This window comes from Myxine glutinosa, chromosome 9 (genome assembly GCF_964187855.1).
Source record: "Myxine glutinosa chromosome 9, kmMyxGlut1.1, whole genome shotgun sequence".
Lineage (NCBI taxonomy): Eukaryota > Metazoa > Chordata > Myxini > Myxiniformes > Myxinidae > Myxine > Myxine glutinosa.
In genome coordinates, this window is record NC_136269.1 from 112,560,228 (window position 1) to 112,584,544 (window position 24,317).

Sequence of the window (24,317 nt, forward strand, 5' to 3'; positions counted from 1 at the left end):
CCTTTTAAAAAATTTCATTCCCACCTGTGCCAAACCACAGCTGCAGGTAACAACTCCTTCAGGTTGTTCTGCCCCTCCCTGCAGCTGTTCCAAATTCCTTACGGGGACCAAATCTCCTGAGGCTCGATCTCCCGATTCTCCAATGTCCAAATCCAGCCCGGAGCCAAAACACTCCCCCAACTGGTTGTTCAATTTCGGAGCCTCCTGTTCCCAATCATTGTGCACGGTGAGGGTCCCCTCGGTCACCACAACCTCCTCCTCGGGCCAACTCACCTCATCACCCAGACTCCTTTGGGCCTGAACAAACTCTACCTCCATGGGACTGTCCCAGGTCCCCAGCCGCTGGATCAAATCATTCTCATCATCCCCATCATCATCACAAATTATTTCTGGCCCCGACAGGCCTTCCCCAATAAATACCCGGTCCAGCTCCATTACCCGGACCCACAATAACTCTACCCCCTGTTGCACTGAACCACCGCCCTGGTGCTGCAAGGATTCAAACCCATCCTCCGGTTGGGGTGTTGTGACATCTACACGGTCCCGATAAACCTCCAGGCCACGATGTGGGAAACATCCCCCATTACAATTCTCACATTCCAAATTTCCTTTCCCATTCACCTGTGGGCACTCCACGCTCACCTGTGGACACACCCCCATTTACCTATAAATTTGCAGTCTCCCGTTTCAATTCACTTGCCATTACAATTCCCTGCTCCTGAGCCTTGTGCACATCTGCATGGGCCGTACTCTCTCCCATTCCCAATTTGGCTTCCCCCCCATTCCGATTGAATTTCTGCCACCCTTGGCTTCTCCTGGGCCCCAACGGCACCATTCTTTCGTTCCTCCTCCAACTCACTCGTCCCGGCATCCATTTTGTTAATCATTCAGTCAATTTGATTTCCCAATCGCTCACTCATTCCCTTCATTCCTTCCCTCATTTCATTCTTCAATTCATTCCTTTGGGACTCCATTTTATTGTTCATTCCATCCATTTTTTTTACTCATTTCCTTCATTCCTTCTCTCATTTCATTGCCCTGGGACTCCATTTTTTCTAATCGCTCACTCTGAGCCTCCATTTTATTTTCCAACCCATCCTTCATTTCCCGTATTTCTGCACTGGTTCACTCACTGTGCTCCCTCTGAGCCCTCATTTCCCTCAAGAATCGATCCCACATCTGGCCGGGTATTGGGGATGTACCTACGGCGGGGGAGGCTCCACCACTACTCTCTACCCCCACTACCTCTGACTCACTCCTTAAACTGACAGAAGCCTCGCTACACACCTCCATTTTGCCGACCTCCAACATCCGCTTTGAGGAAGGTCGTTTCCCGCCGCGTATTTATTTTAATTCCAAAAACAAAATTTACATTTTTCGAAGACGCGATATTGCGCTTCGTATGCCCAATCGACTATACAAATTTATCCGCCTCGACTATGATAATTTCGGTTCCAAATGCTGGGCGGGATTTTTCACCCAGCCGGCGTCGACTGGCTACCTCCGGACAAAAAAAATTTCCGCCAGGTTCGAATCCCTACTGCCTGATACCAATTGTCTTTACAGGGTTCAAATCCCACTACTGACTACCAATTACCGTGTGGCCGCCTCTGATAACAATCAGGCGGTCACGGAAGCCAATCGCGAAGGCCTTAGCCCCTGAGGCGAAAACTCAATGGCGGACTCCAAAAACAAAAAGCTACACCAAAGTGCGCCGGATGGAGGGAGGCGGCGGAAGAGCCCTGCAGTCTTACGTGCTCTCGGGGCGTCTCCAATGCTGCTGCAAATTAAATAAATCACACGGAAAACTGCGTTCAAGTATATACAGAAAATAATACAAGGGTTTATTGTAATAAGAATCGGGACAGGGAAACGCGACGATAAATCAAATTCCTAAATTGGGATCCCACACACCGACTTCAGAAACGAACAAGGGAAGATGAATTAATAAAAAGAAACGTCGTGTACTGTAAAATGTTATGTGTGTGCGGCCTTATCTTGTCTGTCGTCTTGTATTGTCTGCCGTCCAAACACGGCTCCATTCGGCCCCCCTCGCGTGCCACCAGGCCTCTCTCCAAGCTCCAATCGATCGCACACCACGAGGTCCGTCGCTCCGAAAGCACCGCTCCAAGCACCACACAGATGGCGAGCCAAGACCACCAGGACCTCTCAAGACCAAGGGGAAAAGCGCAGAGAGCAGAGCACAAGACAGCCAGGGAAGGACGTGCACAAGAGAGTTTGAGCTGCCAGAGGAAGCTGCGCAAGCAAGAAGAGCCGGATGTGCAAGACCCGCAAGAGGGAAAATGTCGTTCGGCGTGCCCCTATATAACCTTGCGGCGGTGACGTCAGCCTTGGCGCGCCACCCAATCAGTGCCCTCCACCGAATCAAAGGCCTGGAGCGTGGTCATAGCTCGTGGCACTCGATGTGGCTCGACCTGCCGGAGGTGTAGCTGGCGGCGGCCATCATCGGCGGTGTCCTGGCCCGGTTTCCTTGCCTGTTCCTTCCGAAGCCACTGTCAGGGAAGGGAATTATTTAATGTTGTACTAAGGGCCTGTCTAAGTGTTTATGTTGGTGTGCATGGCCATAAGGGACGAAGGTTTGACTACCAGGTTAGACACACAGGGGCTGTTATCTTAATCCCTAGACTATCTAACACTCGAACATCCTGGTATGTTCACAAGCAGACATCTTACCCGACAAACCGGACTAACGTAGAACTTATTACAGGTAGATTCCCTATCGCGACAGACGAAGGATGTTACCTATTCAGATCTACCTGGCTCTAGATATTCCTTTACCCCACCAGACAAAACAATATATATATATATATATATATATATATATATATATATATATATATATATATATATCAGGGTGGAGCTTATTTTTGAACTTCTGAAATATGATCTTCTTACCCTCTCAATTTGTTCCTATATATCAAATAAGACTTCAGGCAAAATATGAGCACAATTGAACGATATTTAGGGGTAGCTCAATGATGGTAAAGTTTCTGATACCCCAAAGCTGCGGCCGCCCTTTTATTTCGCATACTGCTGATAATAGATTAATTCTGTTGATAAATTAAGAACCCAATTTTAACTACTAAGTAAATTGACACTCTCTCCTATCATCATACACACAACATGCAATCATTGTGGTAAAATTAATTACTGGGAACACAGATAAAACCTTTAAGTTATAAAACTCTGTGCTCCATTAAATAAATAATTACAGTAGTAATATGTACATTGTACATACACAATATCTGTTATAATAAAAGAGTAAAATGTTCGTTGAGCTAGAGTCTGCTAGACAATAAATGCTAAAATGAGATGTAGCGCTGAGCTGGGAATGCTTATCACCATAGTATCTAAAAGTAAACACTGTACATAGGTGTATCACAGAACACTATTTGAAAATAAAAACGAAGTTATCACAGGCTTTGCAGAGAATCACAGACACAATGGGTGTATAAACATGGTATAATGTTATCACAGATTATAGAAGCATAATCATTGTGGTTCAACTGGTTCATATCTATTATCCAACCAATCATCCGAATCCCATTGTTTTGCTGATAAATTGATAATGCAAATTTTCCATGAATTTATATTCCAGACATGTTCAGACTTGTTTACTGTTTGGACTCAATGGACTGACTATGCTGACTAAGCAACAGTTGCAACACTGTTGCAGCAGTATGTTTGTGTAATTGCTTGAGGCATTGTGCTCACTGCTCAGTTATTAATAGAACTGTTTGAATTTTCTTGATTCTTAATTTCTTAATGCTATGTTCTATTTCTTTCAGATTCATATCTGATTGAAAATGTAATCTGTGGAAAAAGCAACAAGATCTCAAACCAAGTTGTATCTCCTTGGCGACTCTGTGACTGAATTAAGTGGCAGCAAGTTGCCATCATTGCGTATGGCTCTTGGATTCTTCCTACATCACCATCTCGATCTGAAGGAGACCGTAAGACAATCGTCGGATGTTACCATCATGGAAATAGCTAACTTTTGGAAGAAAGCTAGAATCCCGATGAGAGCTCATCAAAACTGCCAAACCAAGCTTGAGCAGACATTTGAAGAATGGCGTCTTCTGAAAAAGAACAAAGCGCGAACGTCACCAACTCAACTCGCGAGAGAGTCGGCTTTTGTTTCCAGGCTTGAAGACCTTTTTGATGTCGCTCACGCTGATGCTCTGACCAATACGTCAGTATTACAAGAAGACAAGGATTTCTTGTTAGCCCAGCGAGAAAAGGGAAGAAGGGGGGTCACTGGCTGGAGTCGATGTAAAGCTTGCTGCGAAGGAGAAAACGGCGTCCAAAAGAGAGGAGGAAATGCTTGCCAGGCGACAGCGAATGGAGCAAATGAAACAGTTAGCAGCTTCTACAGCTGAACTGATTTCATCTGGTTCTGAATCTGAAAACAGCTCAGCAGAAGATAGTGAAAAGATGGAAACTGGGGACAATGCAAGTGAGGGAGCTGCTGGAGGCATCACATTTCAGACACGAAAAAGAAAGAGGGGGCGAAAAACTGTCGTTACTGAAGAACTCGCAGCCGCTCTAGATCGCACAAAAGTGTCAGACCGCAAAGCCGTTTTTGTTATAGCAGAAACTGCCAAAAGCTTGGGACAAAACATTGATGAACTTGCTCTAAACAGAGACTCAATTCGCCGACAAAGAGTACAACACCGAGTCCAGAGATCTGCAAATATAAAGGCGGAGTTTCAGGGTAACGTTCCCCTTGTTGTTCACTGGGATGGCAAACTGATCCTTGATCTAATTGGAAAAGCGAAGGTTGATCGCCTGCCAGTATTGGTTTCAGGGAAAGGAGTTTCTCAGCTACTCACAGCTGCCAAGCTTCCATCTGGAACAGGCGAGGCTCAGGCTGCTGCTGTCTTTGGAGCCATTGAAGACTGGGGCGTAGCCGACAGCATCCGAGCTATGTGTTTTGACACGACCAGCTCAAACACTGGTCGGACGGATCGCTGGTGCCTGTGTCCTAGAGCAGAAGCTTGAGAAGGAGCTCTTGTCACTAGCTTGCAGGCATCACATTATGGAATTGATAAATTGGTGCAGTGTTCCAAGTGTGTATGGGATTGGGAGCCAAATCTTCTCCCGAGGTTCCACTCTTCAAACGCTTCCAGGAATACTGGGGATTCATAGACACGGCCAAGTATGAACCAGGGATTGCAGCTGATGACGTGGCAAGTCTAGTGGAAGACATAAAGCAAGGCACTATCGATTATGCCAACAAGCATCTTGAACAGAGTCAGCCGAGAGATGATTATAAAGAATTCGTGGAACTTGTGATTGTCTTTCTCGGTGCTGCTCCTGCCATAGGAGTGCGATTCATGTCACCCGGAGCAATGCACCACGCCCGCTGGATGTCCAAAGTAATATACTGTCTCAAGATCTGGATGTTCAAGGCTCAATTCAAACTGACTCGTGCAGAAAAGAGAGGATTACGTGATGTGTGTGTATTCACAGTACGTGTCTACCTGACAGCCTGGATCTCTGCACCTCAAGCATCAGGTGCTCCTTACAGTGACCTGCTGCTGCTGAAGTCACTGCTTGAATACTCATCAATCCATCCAGCCATCTCAAAGTCAACATCACGCAAGTTTTCCAATCACGTGTGGTACTTGTCACAGGAACTTGTTAGCTTGGCTTTCTTCGACAGTCGGGTCAGTTCGGCAACCAAGAGACTGATGGTGAGTGACATGAAGAATGAAGAAGACCATGATCAGGATCATTCCAAGCGAATCACTGTTGCTCTTGATTCATTCAAGGACAAGAACTTGGAAGATTTCATCACAGCAAGGTCAATGAAACTTCTGCGAATGATGGAACTTCCAGATGGATTTCTCGCAGTTGATCCGGACTTGTGGGATGACAGAGACGACTACAAGCAGGCTGCAGAAACAGTGAACTCTCTAAAAGTTGTCAATGACTACGCTGAACGTGGAGTGGCACTCATTCAGGAGTACAGTGGGTTGATAACCCGCGATGAAACTCAGCTGCAATTCCTGCTGCAAGTTGTCGAGGACCATCGCAGAATGTACCCTGATAGCAGAAAACATGCACTGCCATGAAAATAATACACATCCGGGATGCCATGAAAATAATAAACTTGGGGTTTGCTGGACATTGTCAGACTGATACTATGAACTCTGTCAGAAACTGAACAAAGAATTCACTATTAACGTGTTCAAAAATAAATACTGTGTTCAAGTGTGTTGTTTAAAATAAATTAAGATATAGTCTGATATACTCGTAATTCGTTGAATTTTTATAATTTTCATAAGCTTTGCGGCCCTTGAGCTACCCCTATACATAATAATGTAGTGCTCAAACTTTTTATACAGTGTTCCTATATTATATGGAACAGAGTAAGGTGGTAAGACCTTCAAAAATAAAAATGTAGTTTAAAAAAAAAATTTTAAGCTCCACCGTAATATATATATATATATATATATATATATATATATATATATATATATATATATATATATATATATATATATATATATATATATATATTGTTACGGATCTCAAACGTCGGCCTTTTCCCCTTACCAAGGGGGTTGATCCCCTTGTCTGTCACTGACCGACGTGATTCCTCGAAGCTACAACGTCCTTCCCGGACCGACGGTAGGTAGGGTTTGTTCGGCCTAGGGGTTCGCTACGGACCTAATTACTACCGCCAGCCGGGAACGAGGGAATAACTTCTGCTCGAACCACGGTTTTAGATGGACTAGTTGCCTAGCGGTTTTAGCAACCCGAAGTTCGAGCCGTTTAGCAAAGACTAACCCGATCCTGAGCGTTGGCCAAATCGTGCCACGTATATCAATCGGTAAAAGACAAGGACGATCGGACGAGGAAGAAGAAATCAAAGAATGGAGGAACAGGTATTTATTAACTTCTATTTACACAAACCAAAGAAGAGAAAAGAAGAAATGTAATTTACAGGGAAATGGAAGGAGCAGAAGGACACAGAGCAATTCTTACTTACACAAGCTTAACTTATACCCAGACAACATGAACAGAACAAACTCACGTACACAAAAGGATGGAATGGCAGGGATGGTATTGGAAGGCAGAGAAGGGTCCAGGCAGATGGTAGGCGTCGAGGTCCGGCTCCAAGCGCGCGCTCCGATCCACGCTTTGGGGTCGAGGCGAAAACCCGGCAAACAGCTCCGCGTGTCGTTGGACGCGACCGGACAATTATATAGCAGGGGAAAGTTGGTATGTTGCACACGCAATTCTCGGCCGGGCAATCCCCGTGGCCCTCTTTCTGCCGCTCGCCCCCTGCTCGCTCCACTCGACCTCAACAGAACTTGCAATTTGTCCTCCCTCTCTCATCTGGCCCCTTACGCATCTCTCTTGGGGGCTGATGCAACGGGTTTTATAACCCCGCCCTCTTGAGCCATACCCACTCATTCTTGGTTGGTCGTAAGGGGTTTCTGGCTCCACCCTTTGATGACGATGGGTGGGCAACGCCCTTCTTCTCCGAGTTGGAGCACATGGGCAATGGAGGGTGAATGCAAATGCAGTTGGAGATGTAGGCGAATGCAGTTGGTAATGGAGGCGAATGCAGTTGGTAATGGAGGCGAATGCAGTTGGTAATGGAGGCTTTAGGCAATTGAAAAGGGGGGATCTATCTTATTTCATTTGGTGCAGCGCAAGGTCAACTACTGGAGACACAGCCTTAAACTGAAACACAAAATAATGATATATCTATCGAGAGGTTCTATGATTGGCTACGTGCTTGTACATGGACTAACTAAAGGACGACCTTTGACCTTTTCAGAAATGGGGGTATTTACAAAGAATCATTACATTATTTACAAGGGGGTATATTTACAATCAATTATACAAAGTGCACGGTTTCCCAAATCCGTTACACTATATATATATATATATATATATATATATATATATATATATATATATATATATACAGTCACGTGAAAAAGTAAGTACACCCCATGTAAAGTTTTGACTTTTTCAACATATTTCAACATACAGCTATTTGATCTTCATTTCAACAATATTGATAGATAAAGGTGATATAAAATAACAAATATAATGAAACATTTACATTTTGTAGTCCATTGTATAATTTAAATAAACATAAATGCAAATTTCGCATGTGGAAAAAGTAAGTACACCCTTGGCTCTAATAGGTGGTATTGCCCCCTTTGGCAGAAACAACCTCAAGTAGGGGTTTCTTATTACTGTCTTCCAGTCTCTGACATTGACTGGGAGAAATTTTTGCCCACTCCTCCATGCAGAATTCTTTCAGCTGTGCGATGTTTGAGGGGTTTCTTGCGTGCACAGCTCGTTTCAAATCCCCCCACAACATCTCGATGGGATTTAGATCTGGGCTTTGACTTGGCCATTTCAGAACCCTCCATTTCTTTCTTTTCAGCCATTCTTTGGTGGATTTACTGGTATGTTTAGGGTCATTGTCATGTTGCAAGGTCCACCTTCGGTTGAGCTTCAACTTTCTGACAGATGGCCTCACATTATCCTCAAGCACCCTCTGGTGCAATGAAGAATTAATAGTGGATTCCATTATGGTGAGCCGCCCAGGCCCTGATGCAGCAAAGCTGCCCCAAACCATAATATTTCCGCCACCATGCTTTACAGTTGGTATCAGGTTCTTGTGGTCAAATGCTGTCTTTGTTTTTCGCCAAACATGTCTTCTGGTACTGTGGACAAATAGCTCTACCTTTGACTCATCTGACCAGAGCACATTGTTCCAGAAGTGCTGGTCTTTGCCGAGGTGTTCATTGGCAAACTTTAGTCTTGCCCTGATGTTCTTTCTGGACAGCAAAGGTTTCCTCCTGGCAAACCTCCCATGTAGATCAAATTTGTGCAGTCTCTTTCTCGTGGTAGACTCGTGCACTTTGACCTGAAGAGTGGCAAGAGCTACCTGTAGGTCCCGTGATGACATTCTGGGGTTCTTAGAGACTTCTTTCAGCATGTTGCGGTCTGCTCTCGGGCTGAACTTGTTGGGACGGCCTGGCCTGAACAAGTTAGCAGTTGTTTGGAATCCTCTCCACTTGTAGATGATCTTCCGAGCAGTCGAATGATTGATTTCAAATTGTTTGGAGATTTTTAAATCCCTTTCGGGTTTTCGTAGGCATCTATAACCTTCTTTCTGAAGGCCTCAGAGAGCTCTTTTGATCTCGGCATGGTGATGCCACACACTTCAACAACAAAGAGCAAACCAAACTAAATGTCTGAGGTTTAAATAAGACAGGTTCCTCCAAGATCCTCTCTGACGATGTTCTAATCATTTGCACCTGAGCTGGTGCACCTGATTCTAATTTTAGGTATTTGAATTAGTGATAAATGTCGGGGTGTACTTACTTTTTCCACATGCGAAATTTGCATTTATGTTTATTTAAATTATACAATGGACTACAAAATGTAAATGTTTCATGATATTTGTTATATTATATCACCTTCATCTATCAATATTGTTGAAATGAAGATCAAATAGCTGTATGTTGAAATATGTTGAAAAAGTCAAAACTTTACATGGGGTGTACTTACTTTTTTACTTGACTGTATGTATGTATGTGTATATATATATATATATATATATATATATACATACACATGTCGAGAGAGAGTCGGCGTGTGAGAAAACGATCCCGTGAAATGTGTCGATCGCCGAAATGGGCATGTTGATGGATGGTTGGTTGATGTAATGGTTGACGAAATGAATGGTTGCCTTTGCGGCACTTTTGGTTCGGTTAAGTTTTCTTTTTCTTTTTTTTCTTTTTTTTATCCACTTTGTCAGGTAAAACGCATCTCACTATGCGAGACCTGTGCGGGTGCCGGTGATAGATATACGCATCTCACTATACCATATACTAGATCGGTGCTGGTGTGTGTGTGTTTCCTCGTGTGTGTTTCCTCGTGTGTGTTTCCTCGTGTGTGTTTCCCCGTGTGTGTTACCTCATGTGTGTGTTACTGTGTGTGTATTACTATGTGTGTGTGTGTGTGTTACTATTTGTGTGTGTGTTACTATGTGTGTGTGTTACTATGTGTGTGTGTGTGTGTGTGTGTGTTACTGAAGCTGAACGAAACTGAACAAAACTTCAGATGAAGGAGCAAAAGAATGTCATTGTCTTACACAAATGGTTTATTAAATTGCAGAAGCATAGCCTGGTACTTTGTAAGCAGTTTGTGCGTGTAACTTCCATGGGATAGTGTGTCACTCTACTGCATCAGAGTCCACTGTACGTGCGGTCTATTTTAAAAATTCGCTCAAGATGATGGACCCAGATTGCGTGTATCATATTCCCGTCAGGAGGCGATTCATTGTTAACCGGCAACGCCGTGTCCTTTTGCTCGTACATATGTATATCTCGCAAATTTTCTCAACCTCGTGAATATGAAGCAACTTCCTGATGCGTTATAAAATCATGGAGGCATAGAAGGGGTACAGCAGCAGCTGCGTAGTTGCAAAGGTTCCGAGCACGTATGGAGAAATGATGATGCAATGCGTTCACCACATAGTAGGTGGACAGACAGCTTATAGACCATCATTTTGCACAAGACCATTCCTTCACCACAAATAAAGCCATAATCTCACAGAGCGACTCCAATGTGGAAACAATCAAAACAGTACCATTTTCTAGCAACATTTGAAAATAATTTCAGTACCTTGAATCTGCCGTTCACAAAGGAGCAAGTCTGATAATACAGGCACCAATGATTATTTCCCATCTTTGGAGTTGTCAGGTGTCGTCGCAACTCTTTGAAGAAGAACGGTGACGACCAAGAAAGGAAGCGTTGTGGTGGTCTATCCAAATGGGTAGTGTCATTGATCATCGGAGGTTCGGGTATCCTCAGCACGGCATTCTCATCCTTGGTTTCCATCATTCGTTCATGCTCTGCATGAGGTGAGAGGTGCGTACGAGTAAATCGTCAACTTCACATGCAAACTGATACAACTCGAGACAAGACGAATGAGAGGACTTATTTCACCTTCCATGCAACGCATTGCTGTTTCACCTTCCATGCAACGCATTGCTGTTTCACCTTCCATGCAACGCATTGCTGTTTCACCTTCCATGCAACGCATTGCTGTTTCACCTTCCATGCAACGTTTGGCCATGCAGTGCAAGCACAGAAACAACACGAGGAACCAGCTTGCCTCCCTGAGAAACATAACTAAAAACGGTGCCAGATTTCGACCCTAACCTTCCAGCTGAGAGCGGACCGAGTGGACCTTAAGACCCGCACATGCCTGAGAAGTTCCCAGTGTGATGAAGAATCATTTGAGCGAATTCCGAATGTGGTCGTCTTCGAAGCTTCTCACGCATGCATACGTGCAGCAACTTTGGCTTCCCCTTAAAACACGCTTCTCTTTGAACACACTTGATTTACCCGTGGGGGTGGACTTATGACGGTTTCTCACGCGCTTTCTCTTCCTCATCCTGCACATACCTCAAGTCCTTAAAACCGCAGGGTGAGGTTCACACCCACTCAAAAATCTTGTGGCATCTGTGGATTGCCAACTGCACAATCTTTTCATGTAAAAAAAAACCCCGAAGCTGATCTTTAGGTGGTGGTCATTGTTTTCACCCATGTCTGTGTTGTTGTGAATGGATTTAGACTAACTTTGGTGGACAGGTTGGGTGTGTGAGAAGGACGGATTAATTAAATTTTGGTGAAGATTCGGATCCAGATGCAATACTTACCTCCGCCAACAAAAATAGATGGAGGTTATTTTCACCCCTGTCTGTTTGTTACGACGAAAACTGAAAATACTGGTCTGTCTCGCTCCTTGCAAAATCGAAGATTTTTCAAGTATATTGGTTGGTTTTGTGCGTTATTCTGTCTGTCTGCTTGTTTGTCTGTCAATCACTTACAGGTCACAATTTCAAACCGATCTTCACGAAACCTCACCAAATGGTAGCGTTTATCATAAGGAAGAAGCCCATTGATTTTGAGTTCAAAGGTCATCTTGTGGTCAAATTTCTAAAATTGTCATTTTTCATCCAATTGACTTGAAAATTTAACAACTTTTGCATATTGAGTCACTGAATTGGGATGCCAACTATTTTAAGGTCAAAAGGTCAACTCAAGGTCAAACTTCTAAAAATCATCAATTTTCATCTGAAAAATCATCAATTTTTATCCGATTGACTTGAAAATTAAACAGCAATTGCATAGTGCATCACTTAATTGGGAAATCAACTATTTTGGAGGTCAAAAGGTAATAGGTCAACTCAAGGTCAGACTTCGAAACATAGGGGCAATACCCCTGGCGCTCACCTGGTAGAATAAGCAGTATACTACACTGACTAAAGGTATTGTCGCATCGCCGGGGATTAAGATCCCCAGTGATGGATTGCCGACCGAGCCTTAACTCCAAGGCATATAAGCCGAAAATATGTCGGTGTTGTAAAGTGCCTGAGTTCGTTTCCTGACAGCCCTCGTCTTATCGCAGGCCGATTTATTATAACCACAAAGGTCAGATCACAAGAGGTAGGATGGACAGGGTGATTAGTACTCCCGAAGCTACATAGCCCAAGAGCCACCCTCCGTATGGCCACACGTCACACTTAATCCAAACACATGGAGCTGACTTATTTACATTAAGATGTTCTTACACGACATTCGGAGCATGGTAATCGATAGAATTCTATCTCGACGAAGGTATTTCATTACCTACCCCCACACACGTAATAGTATTTTAAACCAATTTCAATGGTTGCTAGAAGACAGGGCAGCATGTAGAATCATATTAACATAATCGTAAGACTACACAAACAAACAAAAAAATAACTATTTTGGGGGATCCCCCCCTCTCCCAAACCCATATGCCTCCTTAGACCGCAATTTTTCTAATGCCTTGAACAAATATTGGTACATCACGGGTGATGAAGGTTGTAGTGAAGTTTCATTGAAATTGTGTGTATAGTTTCTGAGAAGAAAGCAAATATCTATTTTAGGGATAACCCCCCCCCCCCCCGGCCCCATCGACCCCGAATGGGGCAGGTTTTTTTTAATGCCGTGAACAAACTTTGGTACAGCATGGGTGGTGAAGGTTGTGGTCTAGTTTCATCGAAATATTTTGTGTAGTTTCAGAGAATAAAGCAAATACCTATTTGGGGTGGGGGAGGGGTCAAACCTGGACCCACTTTGACCCCCAGTCGGTAGTCCCTCTTAGACCCGGATTTTTTTTTTTTTATACCATGAACAAACTTTAGTCACAACACAACAAATATCATTTGTGCCAAGTTGGTCACAATCCCTTCAGCGGGTTCAGAGAAGACGTTGCAAGTGTTTACGGACGGACGACGCGCCATCGCATAAGCTCCCCTAAACTTCGTTCCTAGGTGAGCTAAAAACATCAATTTTCATCTGAAAAATCATCAATTTTCATCCAATTTACTGATAAATTAAACAGCAATTGCATAGTGCATCACTGAATTGGGAAATCAACTATTTTAAGGTGAAAAGGTCAAGTCAAGGTCAAACTTCTAAAAACATCAGTTTTCATCCGAAAAATAATTATGTGACATATGTGGGAAAATTACATGCCCAGACCAGGAATCTAACCCAGGTCTTCTGGTGAACCGTACAAGTGCTGTGCTATCTGGGTGACCCTGACCAAGCATGCAATTTTCCCACATAGAATTGCCACTCTCTTTCCGTCACTGCTTCCGGGGCACTCGCTGCCAACCATAGGAGCACCAACGGCTCCACGATATAAATTACTTATTTTAATCCTGTTTATTTATTACGCTCGCCAGAGGAGAGGGTAATTCATTTGAGTCTGTTTGTTACTTGCCGGAATAGATTCCGGCAAGTATGTTGGTTGGTTTGTCTGTCTGTTTGTGTGCAGCACTATGTCTACATCGTTGCACATAGCATCGCCATACTTTACACACATATTTTCCTTGCCCTGGAATAGACTGTGCCCATTTTTTTTTAACTCTCTAGGCCCAAGGTCAAGCTCAAGGTCACCCAAAACGTGAAATCAGGGGGGTCGATTTTTAATTTAAAATATATTTCAAAGCACTATAACTATAAAAGTACAAGAGATATGCATACACTTACTGTTACTGACATACAGGAAGTCACATACGACATGTCATTTGGCACCATGATCTTTGACCTTGAGTGACCTTGAAAGGTCAAACTCAAGGTCAAAAATTGTTTTTTTTTTACTTATAACTCTGTCAAACATTATCCGATTCCCTTCTAACCAACCCCTGAAAAAAGTACTTTCCGGCAAGTCCTCGGTCTCTGACCGATTTCTAGTCTGCTTGCCTGTTTGTCCGCACAGAATAAATATGATTTTCTCTGCAACCGTTGGCCCGATTGATGGGAAATTTTCACCATAAGTGCAACTCCACCTGTATAATTTTTTTAAATTACAATTATGACGTCATATGTCACGTGGTATGGGCGCCATCTTGGAAAAAACGAAAAACGTTGCACCTCTATCTCTGAAAGCACTGCATAGAAAAAATTGAGACATGGCTCATTGTAAAGAACTCTCCATGGGGAATAACATATGTTAATGATGATAACATAGGTTCTTCCATTATGACGTCATAATTTGACAAGTACAAAACCTCAACCAATAAAGATGACATTTAGTGGTTGTCATCTATGGATAAATTGGTGGAGAAAATAATAATGATAACGTCCTCGGTCACATGGTTCGGCTGCCATATTTGTTTTTAACACAAAACCATTTTTAAAAACCACTGAGGATCTGGCGAGGCTCTGCAATCTCTGATTGCTCTTTCTTGTTTAATTGTGTCTCTACGCCCCCAGTGGTGCTTGTAATTTAGAAGACATGGATTTGTCCCCCCATTGGAGGAAGTCCGTCTGGTGAGCAGGCCGTTGGTGCTCCAATGGTTGGCAGCGGGTGACCCGGAAGCATTTTTTGGGGGTTGGGGCCTGGATTTTGCATGCTCTGCATGACGTCTTGTTTGCTTGCTTGCTTGTTTGTGTACAAGATATCTCAAAACGTTGTTGACGGATTGGGACGAAATTTAGTGAAGAGGTTGGGTATGTGAGAAGGACTAAATTATTCGATTTTGGTGAAGATCTGGATCCGTATTTGGATACGAGAATTTAAAAAGTTATTCTTCACCATTGAGTGATGGGGCAAAAACACGACATAGCATGGTATCTCAAAAAGTTGTGGATGACTTATGCCAAAACTTGTACGGGACAAGAACAAGTGATTAGATTTTGGTTCAGGTCCGAATCCAGATCTGGCCTAACGGTGGGATACAAAACGTAAACTGTTTACACTGGTGGAGATATGCGCTCTACTGATTGCCAACCTAGTTTTGTCTTTAATCGCCTTCATTATCTTAAACATCTCTATCAGATTCCATCACAATAGTCTCCTTTCATATCTAAATACAGAATATCGTAATGTAATTCTGCATTCAGAGGCCAAAACTGGGGCTTATGGGTTTGATATCGTGCGTCCTTGTGTCCGAAACTATATCTTGGAGATGTATGGACCAATTTTGTTCATACTTGGTACAAAGACAATACATAACGGTATACATAATATGCACATCATTTTGTTTCGCGATGCGATCAAAGATGGCCGACTGGTAGACTGGCGGCCATTTCAGTTCTAGAAAACCCGATATCGAACACGTCCTCAACCACTTCTTCGAACAAGATCGGTAATACCACATGTATTTACCCATCTTGTTCAAAGTTTGCACACAGATAAGGAATGATCCTTGCATATGCATGTCATTGTTTTTTCGAGATCAGATCCAAGATGGTCGACCAGCGGCCATTTTGTTCCTTAAACGTGTCCCCATCCATTCCTCGGACATGCATGGCCCGATTTTCTTCAAACTCGGCACAAAGACAACACATGAGTATACATATGCAGAAGTTTTTGTTTTGTCATCAGACCAAATATGGCCGACTGACAGCCTTTAACGCCATACAGCAAAATTACTCAAAGCACGGCAGGGGCTATGGCATTTTATGACTTTTTATTTTTGTTCATTAATCCATGGGCTGACAACAGCTCAGAAGTTTAACAAACTTGGCCTTCTCTGCACTGTATGGCCTAAGTTTTTTTTTATCTGTAATAAATAGGGTTGGGCTGGGGGGAATGAAAGGTCTTGCGTCAGATTACATGAAAAAGGTCGTTATTGCTTGGAAGGAATGTGAAAGACCGGCTTTTCCATTTGTTCACATTCGCTTGTGGGCGTCTCAGATCCCACAGTATGTTTTTCATCATCAGCTAATACGTGTCAGTATACCAAAAAAAATAAAAATTCAAATAACTTTATGGAAGCACCTGCATATCAGCAACTCACCCGTGCAGCCTCAGTGGTGATGTAGCCAGCAGACTGGATTGCTGAATTCATCCCAGTCAAGTAGCATTCGCTGGATACACAGACAGGTACATGCTTGTATCTCACCCCTGTTTGTAAGAAGTTAACGACATAGCGATAAAGCTTTAAGGAAGGGTAAAACAAATTCACTAGAAACCTGCCAGGTGACGTAATCATTACCTCCGCCACAGAAGGTGCATGGAGGTTGTTTCACCCCTGTCTGTCTGTCTGTCTGTTTGTTACTTGCGAAAATAGAAGATTTTTCAAGTACTAGGGCGTGCCCGCACGTACGGGCACGCCCGTACGTGCTTGCCCGTACGTGCGTGCAAAAAAACATGCGTGCAAACAACAACAACAAAAAAAAACTTTGAAACCACGTGGCAGTAACGACCACAGAACCCCCCCCCCCCTCTATTTACATGAAATGGTTTGGTCCATTCGCAAAGCCAAAGCGAACGGCTTGCGAGTACGGTGACCATACCTTGGGAACCACTTGTCCGATTAATTTCAAACCTTGAAAAGGCACATCCTCGGGTCCCCAGCAATATACCTGGCAAGTTTCAAGTATATCGGACCGGTAGTTGTCGAGAAACAGCGGTCGCATACATACATACAGACAGACAGACACACACACACACAGAGATTACTGGAATTATAGATAGATATTGGTTGGTCTTGTCCGTTGTTCTGTTTGTTTGTCTGTCTGTCTGTCAATCTGTATGTCTGTCTGTATTTCAGTCGCCTGCAGGTCACAATTTTCAACCGATTTAAACGAAACTTCACCAAATGGTGGAATTAGGTCAAAAGTAATTAGCCTATTGTTTTTGTGGTCAAAAGGTCAATAGGTCAATGTATGCCAAAGGTCACCAACTTTGTCATATTTCTAAAATGCTCAATTTTCATCGGATTGACTAATTTTTAAGAGGACTTGCATGTCTGGTCAGTGGTCACTGAATTCAAGCACCAATTGTTTCGATGTCATCATAGGCCAACAACGTATTTTAGGGATTTCGCAAGTATCGTGCTATGCACGACATATTTCTTGTTTGTTACTTGGCAAAAACAAACAAAAAAATTTGCAAGTATGTTCATCACTCCGGTTTGTGTTTTTGTGTGTTTGTCTGTCCGCTCATTTATACTTGCCTACAGGTCACAATTTTAAACTGATCTTCACGAAACTTCACCAAATGGTAGAGTTCGTGGTCCGACAAAATCCTATATATTTTTGGGGTCAAAAGGTCAACATAGGCCAAAGGTCAACCACTTTTTTCGAATTTCTAAAATCCTCAATTTTCATCCAATTGACTTGAAATTTGAAAAGGATTTACAAATCGGCTAACTGAATTCAACCATCTACTATTTTTGAGGTCAATATAGGCCAAAGGTCAACAACTTTTTTCAAATTTCTAAAATTCTCAATTTTAATCCGATTGACTTGAAATTTGAATAGGATTCTCATTTCAGCTAACTGAATGCAACCACCAACTATTTTTGAGATCAGGATAGGCCAAAAGGTCAACATAGGCCAAAGGTCAACAACAATTTCAAATTTCTAAAATCCTCAATTTTAATCCGATTGACTTGAAATTTGAAAAGGATTTACATATCGGATAACTGAATTCAACCACCAACTATTTGTGAGATCAGCATAGGCCAAAAGGTCAACATAGGCCAAAGTTCAACAACAATTTCTAAAATCCTCAATTTTAATCCGATTGACTTGAAATTTGAAAAGGATTTACATATCGGATAACTGAATTCAACCACCAACTATTTGTGAGATCAGCATCGGCCAAAAGGTCAACATAGGCCAAAGGTCAACAACAATTTCAAATTTCTAAAATCCTCAATTTTAATCCGATTGACTTGAAATTTGAAAAGGATTTACATATCGGATAACTGAGTTCAACCACCAACTATTTGTGAGATCAGCATAGGCCAAAAGGTCAACATAGGCCAAAGGTCAACAACAATTTCTAATTTCTAAAATCCTCAATTTTAATCCGATTGACTTGAAATTTGAAAAGGATTTACATATCGGATAACTGAATTCAACCACCAACTATTTGTGAGATCAGCATCGGCCAAAAGGTCAACATAGGCCAAAGGTCAACAACAATTTCTAAAATCTAAAATCCTCAATTTTCATCCGATTGACTTAAACTTTGAAGACGATTTGCATGTCAAGTCACTGAAGTCAACCACTAATTATTTTTGAAGTCAAAAGGATGCTCTCCTGAGTGCCATTCTACTTTGTGCTGTTTTGCCAAGTGTCACTCAATTTTAATCCTCAATTTTAATCCGATTGACTTGAAATTTGAAAAGGATTTACATATCGGATAACTGAATTCAACCACCAACTATTTGTGAGATCAGCATAGGCCAAAATGTCAACATAGGCCAAAGGTCAACAACAATTTCAAATTTCTAAAATCCTCAATTTTCATCCGATTGACTTAAACTTTGAAGACGATTTGCATGTCAGGTCACTGAAGTCAACCACTAATTATTTTTGAAGTCAAAAGGATGTTCTCCTGAGTGCCATTCTACTTTGTGCTGTTTTGCCAAGTGTCACTCAATTTTAATCCTCAATTTTAATCCGATTGACTTGAAATTTGAAAAGGATTTACATATCGGATAACTGAATTCAACCACCAACTATTTGTGAGATCAGCATAGGCCAAAATGTCAACATAGGCCAAAGGTCAACAACAATTTCTAAAATCCTCAATTTTCATCCGATTGACTTAAACTTTGAAGACGATTTGCATGTCAGGTCACTGAAGTCAACCACTAATTATTTTTGAAGTCAAAAGGATGTTCTCCTGAGTGCCATTCTGCTTTGTGCTGTTTTGCCAAGTGTCACTCAATTTTAATCCTCAATTTTAATCCGATTGACTTGAAATTTGAAAAGGATTTACATATCGGATAACTGAATTCAACCACCAACTATTTGTGAGATCAGCATAGGCCAAAATGTCAACATAGGCCAAAGGTCAACAACAATTTCAAATTTCTAAAATCCTCAATTTTCATCCGATTGACTTAAACTTTGAAGACGATTTGCATGTCAGGTCACTGAAGTCAACCACTAATTATTTTTGAAGTCAAAAGGATGTTCTCCTGAGTGCCATTCTACTTTGTGCTGTTTTGCCAAGTGTCACTCAATTTTAATCCTCAATTTTAATCCGATTGACTTGAAATTTGAAAAGGATTTACATATCGGATAACTGAATTCAACCACCAACTATTTGTGAGATCAGCATAGGCCAAAATGTCAACATAGGCCAAAGGTCAACAACAATTTCTAAAATCCTCAATTTTCATCCGATTGACTTAAACTTTGAAGACGATTTGCATGTCAGGTCACTGAAGTCAACCACTAAATTCATTCATTGCAATCATTTCTGTCTGTGAACAAGATATCTCAAAAAGTTGTGGAGGGATTCGGACAAAACTTGGTGTCGAAGTTAGGGTTTTGACAAGGAAGAATTGATTCAATATTGATCAATATCGGAATACGGATCCGAATACTATAATTTAAAAAAGTGATTTTTCACCATTGAGCGATTGGGACAAAAACGATATATACCATGATATCTCAAAAACTTGGGGACAGATTATGACAAACCTTGGTGGTTGAGTTGGTTAGGTTACACTAACGGATTGGTCAGATCCGGCCCATCAGTTGATACAAAACCTAAACGGTTCAGCCTGGCGGAGGTATGGAATGTTTGGATTCCGTGCATAATAACCCTTGGCTACCATTTTCCGATGTTATGAATTGTTTTTCCCCTTTTGTAATCATGTACTTGTTTTCTTAATCATGCATACCTTTTTTGGAAATGCCCTTGACTGGGACACAAGGGTAATTAGCAACGTGCGTTTTGTTGAAAAATTTGCACGACTTTTTGGAAAGTTTTGGCAAACATATCTTGATAAGCATGCCATGTTTAAGTGAGTAGATGTGTGCATTTACCAATCAATAATATTTGGCCTATTATTTTAAGTAATTGTAATTAAAATCGTTTGCAGTTACATGATTGTGCTCAACAGCACCTACATAAGTTGATCAAAAAACATTTCCATACAGCAAATCCATCACATTGTGGATGTGTCTTCTTCAAAGAATTTTGTAATATCTATAATGTGCATTTTTGAGGGTGGATGTTTAGACGGGTCAATATACAACCAGAACAGCCGTACCCCAAAAAAATTGCAAATTTTAGTTTTATTGCATTTCCTTATATTTTAAGACTTACTTAGGAACATATCAAAAGTTGGACATAAATGGACCATGGGAAAGTAAAAATTTTTGACATGATAAAAATGTCACAAAACCATGCACGATTCACTACGTCGAAAACGTCTTTGGTTTTTTATTTTTGTTTCTTTTTGTTTATATAAATTAATTTGTTCCACTGAGACCAGCTGCAAAGGCAACATTTTATAACACTTGTTTCGTGTCTTTAACAATGTTTACATCTGCTACCTGACACATGTCTAACAATATGACCTCCCAGCATGTAGGCTAATGACCTAATTCCTCACTGGTAGTTGTGCAGCTTGACTGAGTAACAACTCCACATGAATGAGTTAATTACACCTAATTAGGACTCAATTGGACAACGTTGTATGGTAAACATTGGAGATACAATACAATACAACCAAGGAGATACAGTACAATACAACCAAGGCCAAGGCAGTAGCAAAAAGACAGGTAGGCCTATGCATACAATTGCCCCATATATTCTACATGTATTTTGTACTCCTACAACTGTAGTGTATGATGGTATTTATTTTCCAGGTTCTAGAGTTGTGGGGATGCATATTTATTTAATAGGAATGGGACCAGTTGATTGGGGGAAGGGGGGGGGGGGGGGGTTCTATCAGTATGTTTTTCTTCTGGACTATACATATCTTTTCCTGGTGCACCTTGTGACTAAGCAACAGAGCCCTTGTATATAATTCATTTCAGATGCAGAAAGCAATGGGATGACCACTATGCAGATTATTCCATAGTATGTTTCCTCCTAATATATATCTTACATAAATATCTCAGTTTCAGGGGCGGAGAATGCTCTGATGGCATTCAATGTATATGGCCAATGTAAATTGACTGCATGCTTCTAAAAGATCTCATTTTTGTATTTTCAGAGATAGAAAATGAACTCTTTATATGGTAAAGAGACCTGCCCTTTATGCCAAAGGGGATTGGACTGTGAGGAAACAGTATCAGTTCGTGAGAAAGGAGCAGAAGGCATCAACCGTGCAAGTGCCGAAAGGGGTGTTGACATCAGAATTCTAGCTGGTACCAGTGTTCACAAATCATGCCGAGTGAATCACATAAACAAAAAGGACATTGCTTTAACCAAGAAGGATCATGCGGAATCAGGTCCATCAGTCAAGAGGAGTGCTCGCATTTCCCTGGGACCATATGACAGTAAAACACATTGCCTTTTCTGCGGCACTGAAGTTAAGGAAGAGGGTTATAGATCTATAGGTTATAGAAGCACAATAGATCCAGCGTTACTATTCCAGAGGTTCTTAGTGGTGTCACAGACGGGAGATCTCCAGATAGGTGAAGTGATGAAATATGAACTCTGCCCATACCCAATGTCTCTTTTTGAGGCAAAAAACATCCTGCGCCAGCCAGCCAAACTGATAGACAGCTCAAAGGTGTTCTGTAAACCACAGCAGAGTCAGGATGTTATTGAAACTGCAGGCTGCAGAGCAATGGTGGCATTGTTTGAAGCAAATCAGAACGACTCATTGGCATCGATCAGATACAACATTCTCTGCAAAAAGGTTGCAAGGGCTAAGGCATTTGTCACTCCTGAAAGACTGCCACCCACATCCGCTGCCTGCAAGTTTCATTCTCTGCGGACCTATTACCAGGTAATGGAATGGATGGGCCTTTGTTGTGGAATGGAGCCAACGGAGTGGGGATGGAAGGTAGAAGGAGGAAAACTTGTTCCAGTGATGACAGACAAAAGCCCTGCTCCAGACATACTACTTCAGATGATTCACTGCAACTGTTCAGGGGGGTGCAAAACACTAAGGTGTTCATGTAGGAAGCATGGATTAGAGTGCACCAGTGCATGTGGACATTGCCAGGACAGCAACTGTGACAATATGAGTGTTGAACCAGACATAGAGGAGGAGGAGGAGGACGATGAAACTGGAATCTAAGACTAGAAGGCATATGGTACTTCCACATGTGTCAAAATTGTCCAATTTTTTATATGTTGCTTTCCATGTCATAGACTGGCAGAAACAATCAAAGAACATATATTTGTGCAAATATTTACTTTAAATTGCGAATGGTCTCAGGATTAGCACTGCATAAACTACCAGCAACGATCATAATACAAATATTGGTGCAAAATTAACTTTAAATTGTTAGTGGTCTGATGATTATCAGTCAATTTTTTTACGTTTTATCTGCCGGCAGCCATCTTGTTTTCTGACGTCACTGAGGGACTTTCCCATGCGTCAAAATTGTCCAACTTTTAATATGTTGTCTTCCACTTCATAAACTACTAGAAATAAGCATAAAACAAAAATTTGCAATTTTTTTGGGGTCAGGCAGTATATTGACCCGTCTAGTTAGTGTAATCATTGTTTAAAATTTTAACATAATCAGGTTGAACGTGTTTGATCAACTCATATTTTGAACGCAATGGGGAAGTGAATCATGGTTGGTACTCATTTATAAACTTTCATGCAAGACTTCTTTTATTTGCAGCAAAAGGCTGCTGGATATCATCATCGTCTGAGGGGCGTGGCTGTGCCCTCGAGGTCAGGTTGCCCAATCCCAGGCTAGACAGTCTAGATGCAAGTGTGCGTACCTCTAGTGCTAGGCCATCCGGCCAGCCTAATGTAAAAATATCGAGGTACATTTTCTGATAAAAATACAAAAGCAGATGCACCTGGAAAAACGCACTCCTGACTATGATATCCAGACATTCTTGTTGAAAAAACAAATCCCAATCACAAGTCTTGGCGATATATTGTCAACAAGTCCGTATATGTTCAACGCTCCACCTCCATCGCCTTGGTCGCCTCAAAAAGCATCACCGCAGTCCTCACTCCAGTTGAGGCAAATTATCTCAACTCGGTGTTTGCCTCTAAATGTCGTGTACGCAACCCATCATGCTCTCTCCCACATTATCCCCCTCGTAACTGCTTCTCGACTCTTTCACCCTTGAGATCAGAAAGCTCCACCCAGCCTTGACTATTCATTGGCAAAGGGCCCAGATCATATCACTCGTATCCCATTGCAGCCCTGGCAGTAGCCCATATTCCCAGATCCTGTTCTGCGGCTTTTGCCTCACCTACATCTGCAGCCTCTACGTCTCCTATGGCTGCCTCGCATCGACCTGGATGTCACTCGTATCGCCCTCATTTAACAATAAGAGCATCTGTTGAACAGATCCTTTGAAACAGATTCTCATAAAGCAGATCCTCTTCTGTACAGTGTACATACTTAAAGGTGTTTGTGTGTGTATTTGTGTGTTTTTGTGCATTTGTACGTTATCCTTTCACGGCTGTACCGTAGCGCCTAGATGCCACAAATTATGAGTGTAGGTATTTCAGAATCCGGGCAAGGTTTTAAGATGCCACATGTTGCCCTTGGCATCAGTTTTGAGGCCACCAAAGGCCGCTAAATGTGTATATAGGGATGTGGGGCCAGGCAATGTTGCCGACAACTTGCAGGTAAAAGGTAACCACCATGAGGCCAATGGCGTTACGCAACTTTTCAATGTCCAACATGTCACGAGACCACCGCCGGGATAACTACACACAGCCAGGCAGCGCCAGGTATCCCTCCACCCAGGCCTCCGAGGAAGTTACGCCAGGTATCCTGCCTCTGCCAGTAAACAATGAGAGGATCTCTCAGACAATGCAGCTTCCGCTTCCACCTCAGCAAAGCTACGTTTTCTG

At 42.2% G+C, this 24,317-nt stretch overlaps 1 protein-coding gene across 6 annotated transcripts in view; it reads right to left on the reverse strand.

The window, feature by feature from the left end:
* The window catches only part of LOC137416536 (uncharacterized), a 78,010-nt gene extending 54,440 nt beyond the window's left edge, over positions 1-23,570 (reverse strand). For 2 of the 6 annotated variants that reach the window (XR_013624597.1, XM_078784714.1), the window contains exons 1-2: positions 10,978-11,792; positions 10,690-10,919 (exon numbers count right to left, since the gene is read on the reverse strand). Coding sequence is in view for 4 of the 6 variants with exons in the window: in XM_078784714.1 (XP_078640840.1) it covers positions 10,690-10,908 (219 nt within the window). In the remaining 2 variants the exon portion in view is untranslated. Of the gene's footprint in view, positions 1-10,689; positions 10,920-10,977; positions 11,793-16,352; positions 16,423-16,550; positions 16,600-23,302 lie in introns of those variants that run through there. The other 4 variants (XR_013624596.1, XM_068102150.2, XM_068102153.2 and 1 more) reach the window with 3 other exon arrangements.
* Between the last annotated feature and the right edge of the window lie 747 nt (positions 23,571-24,317).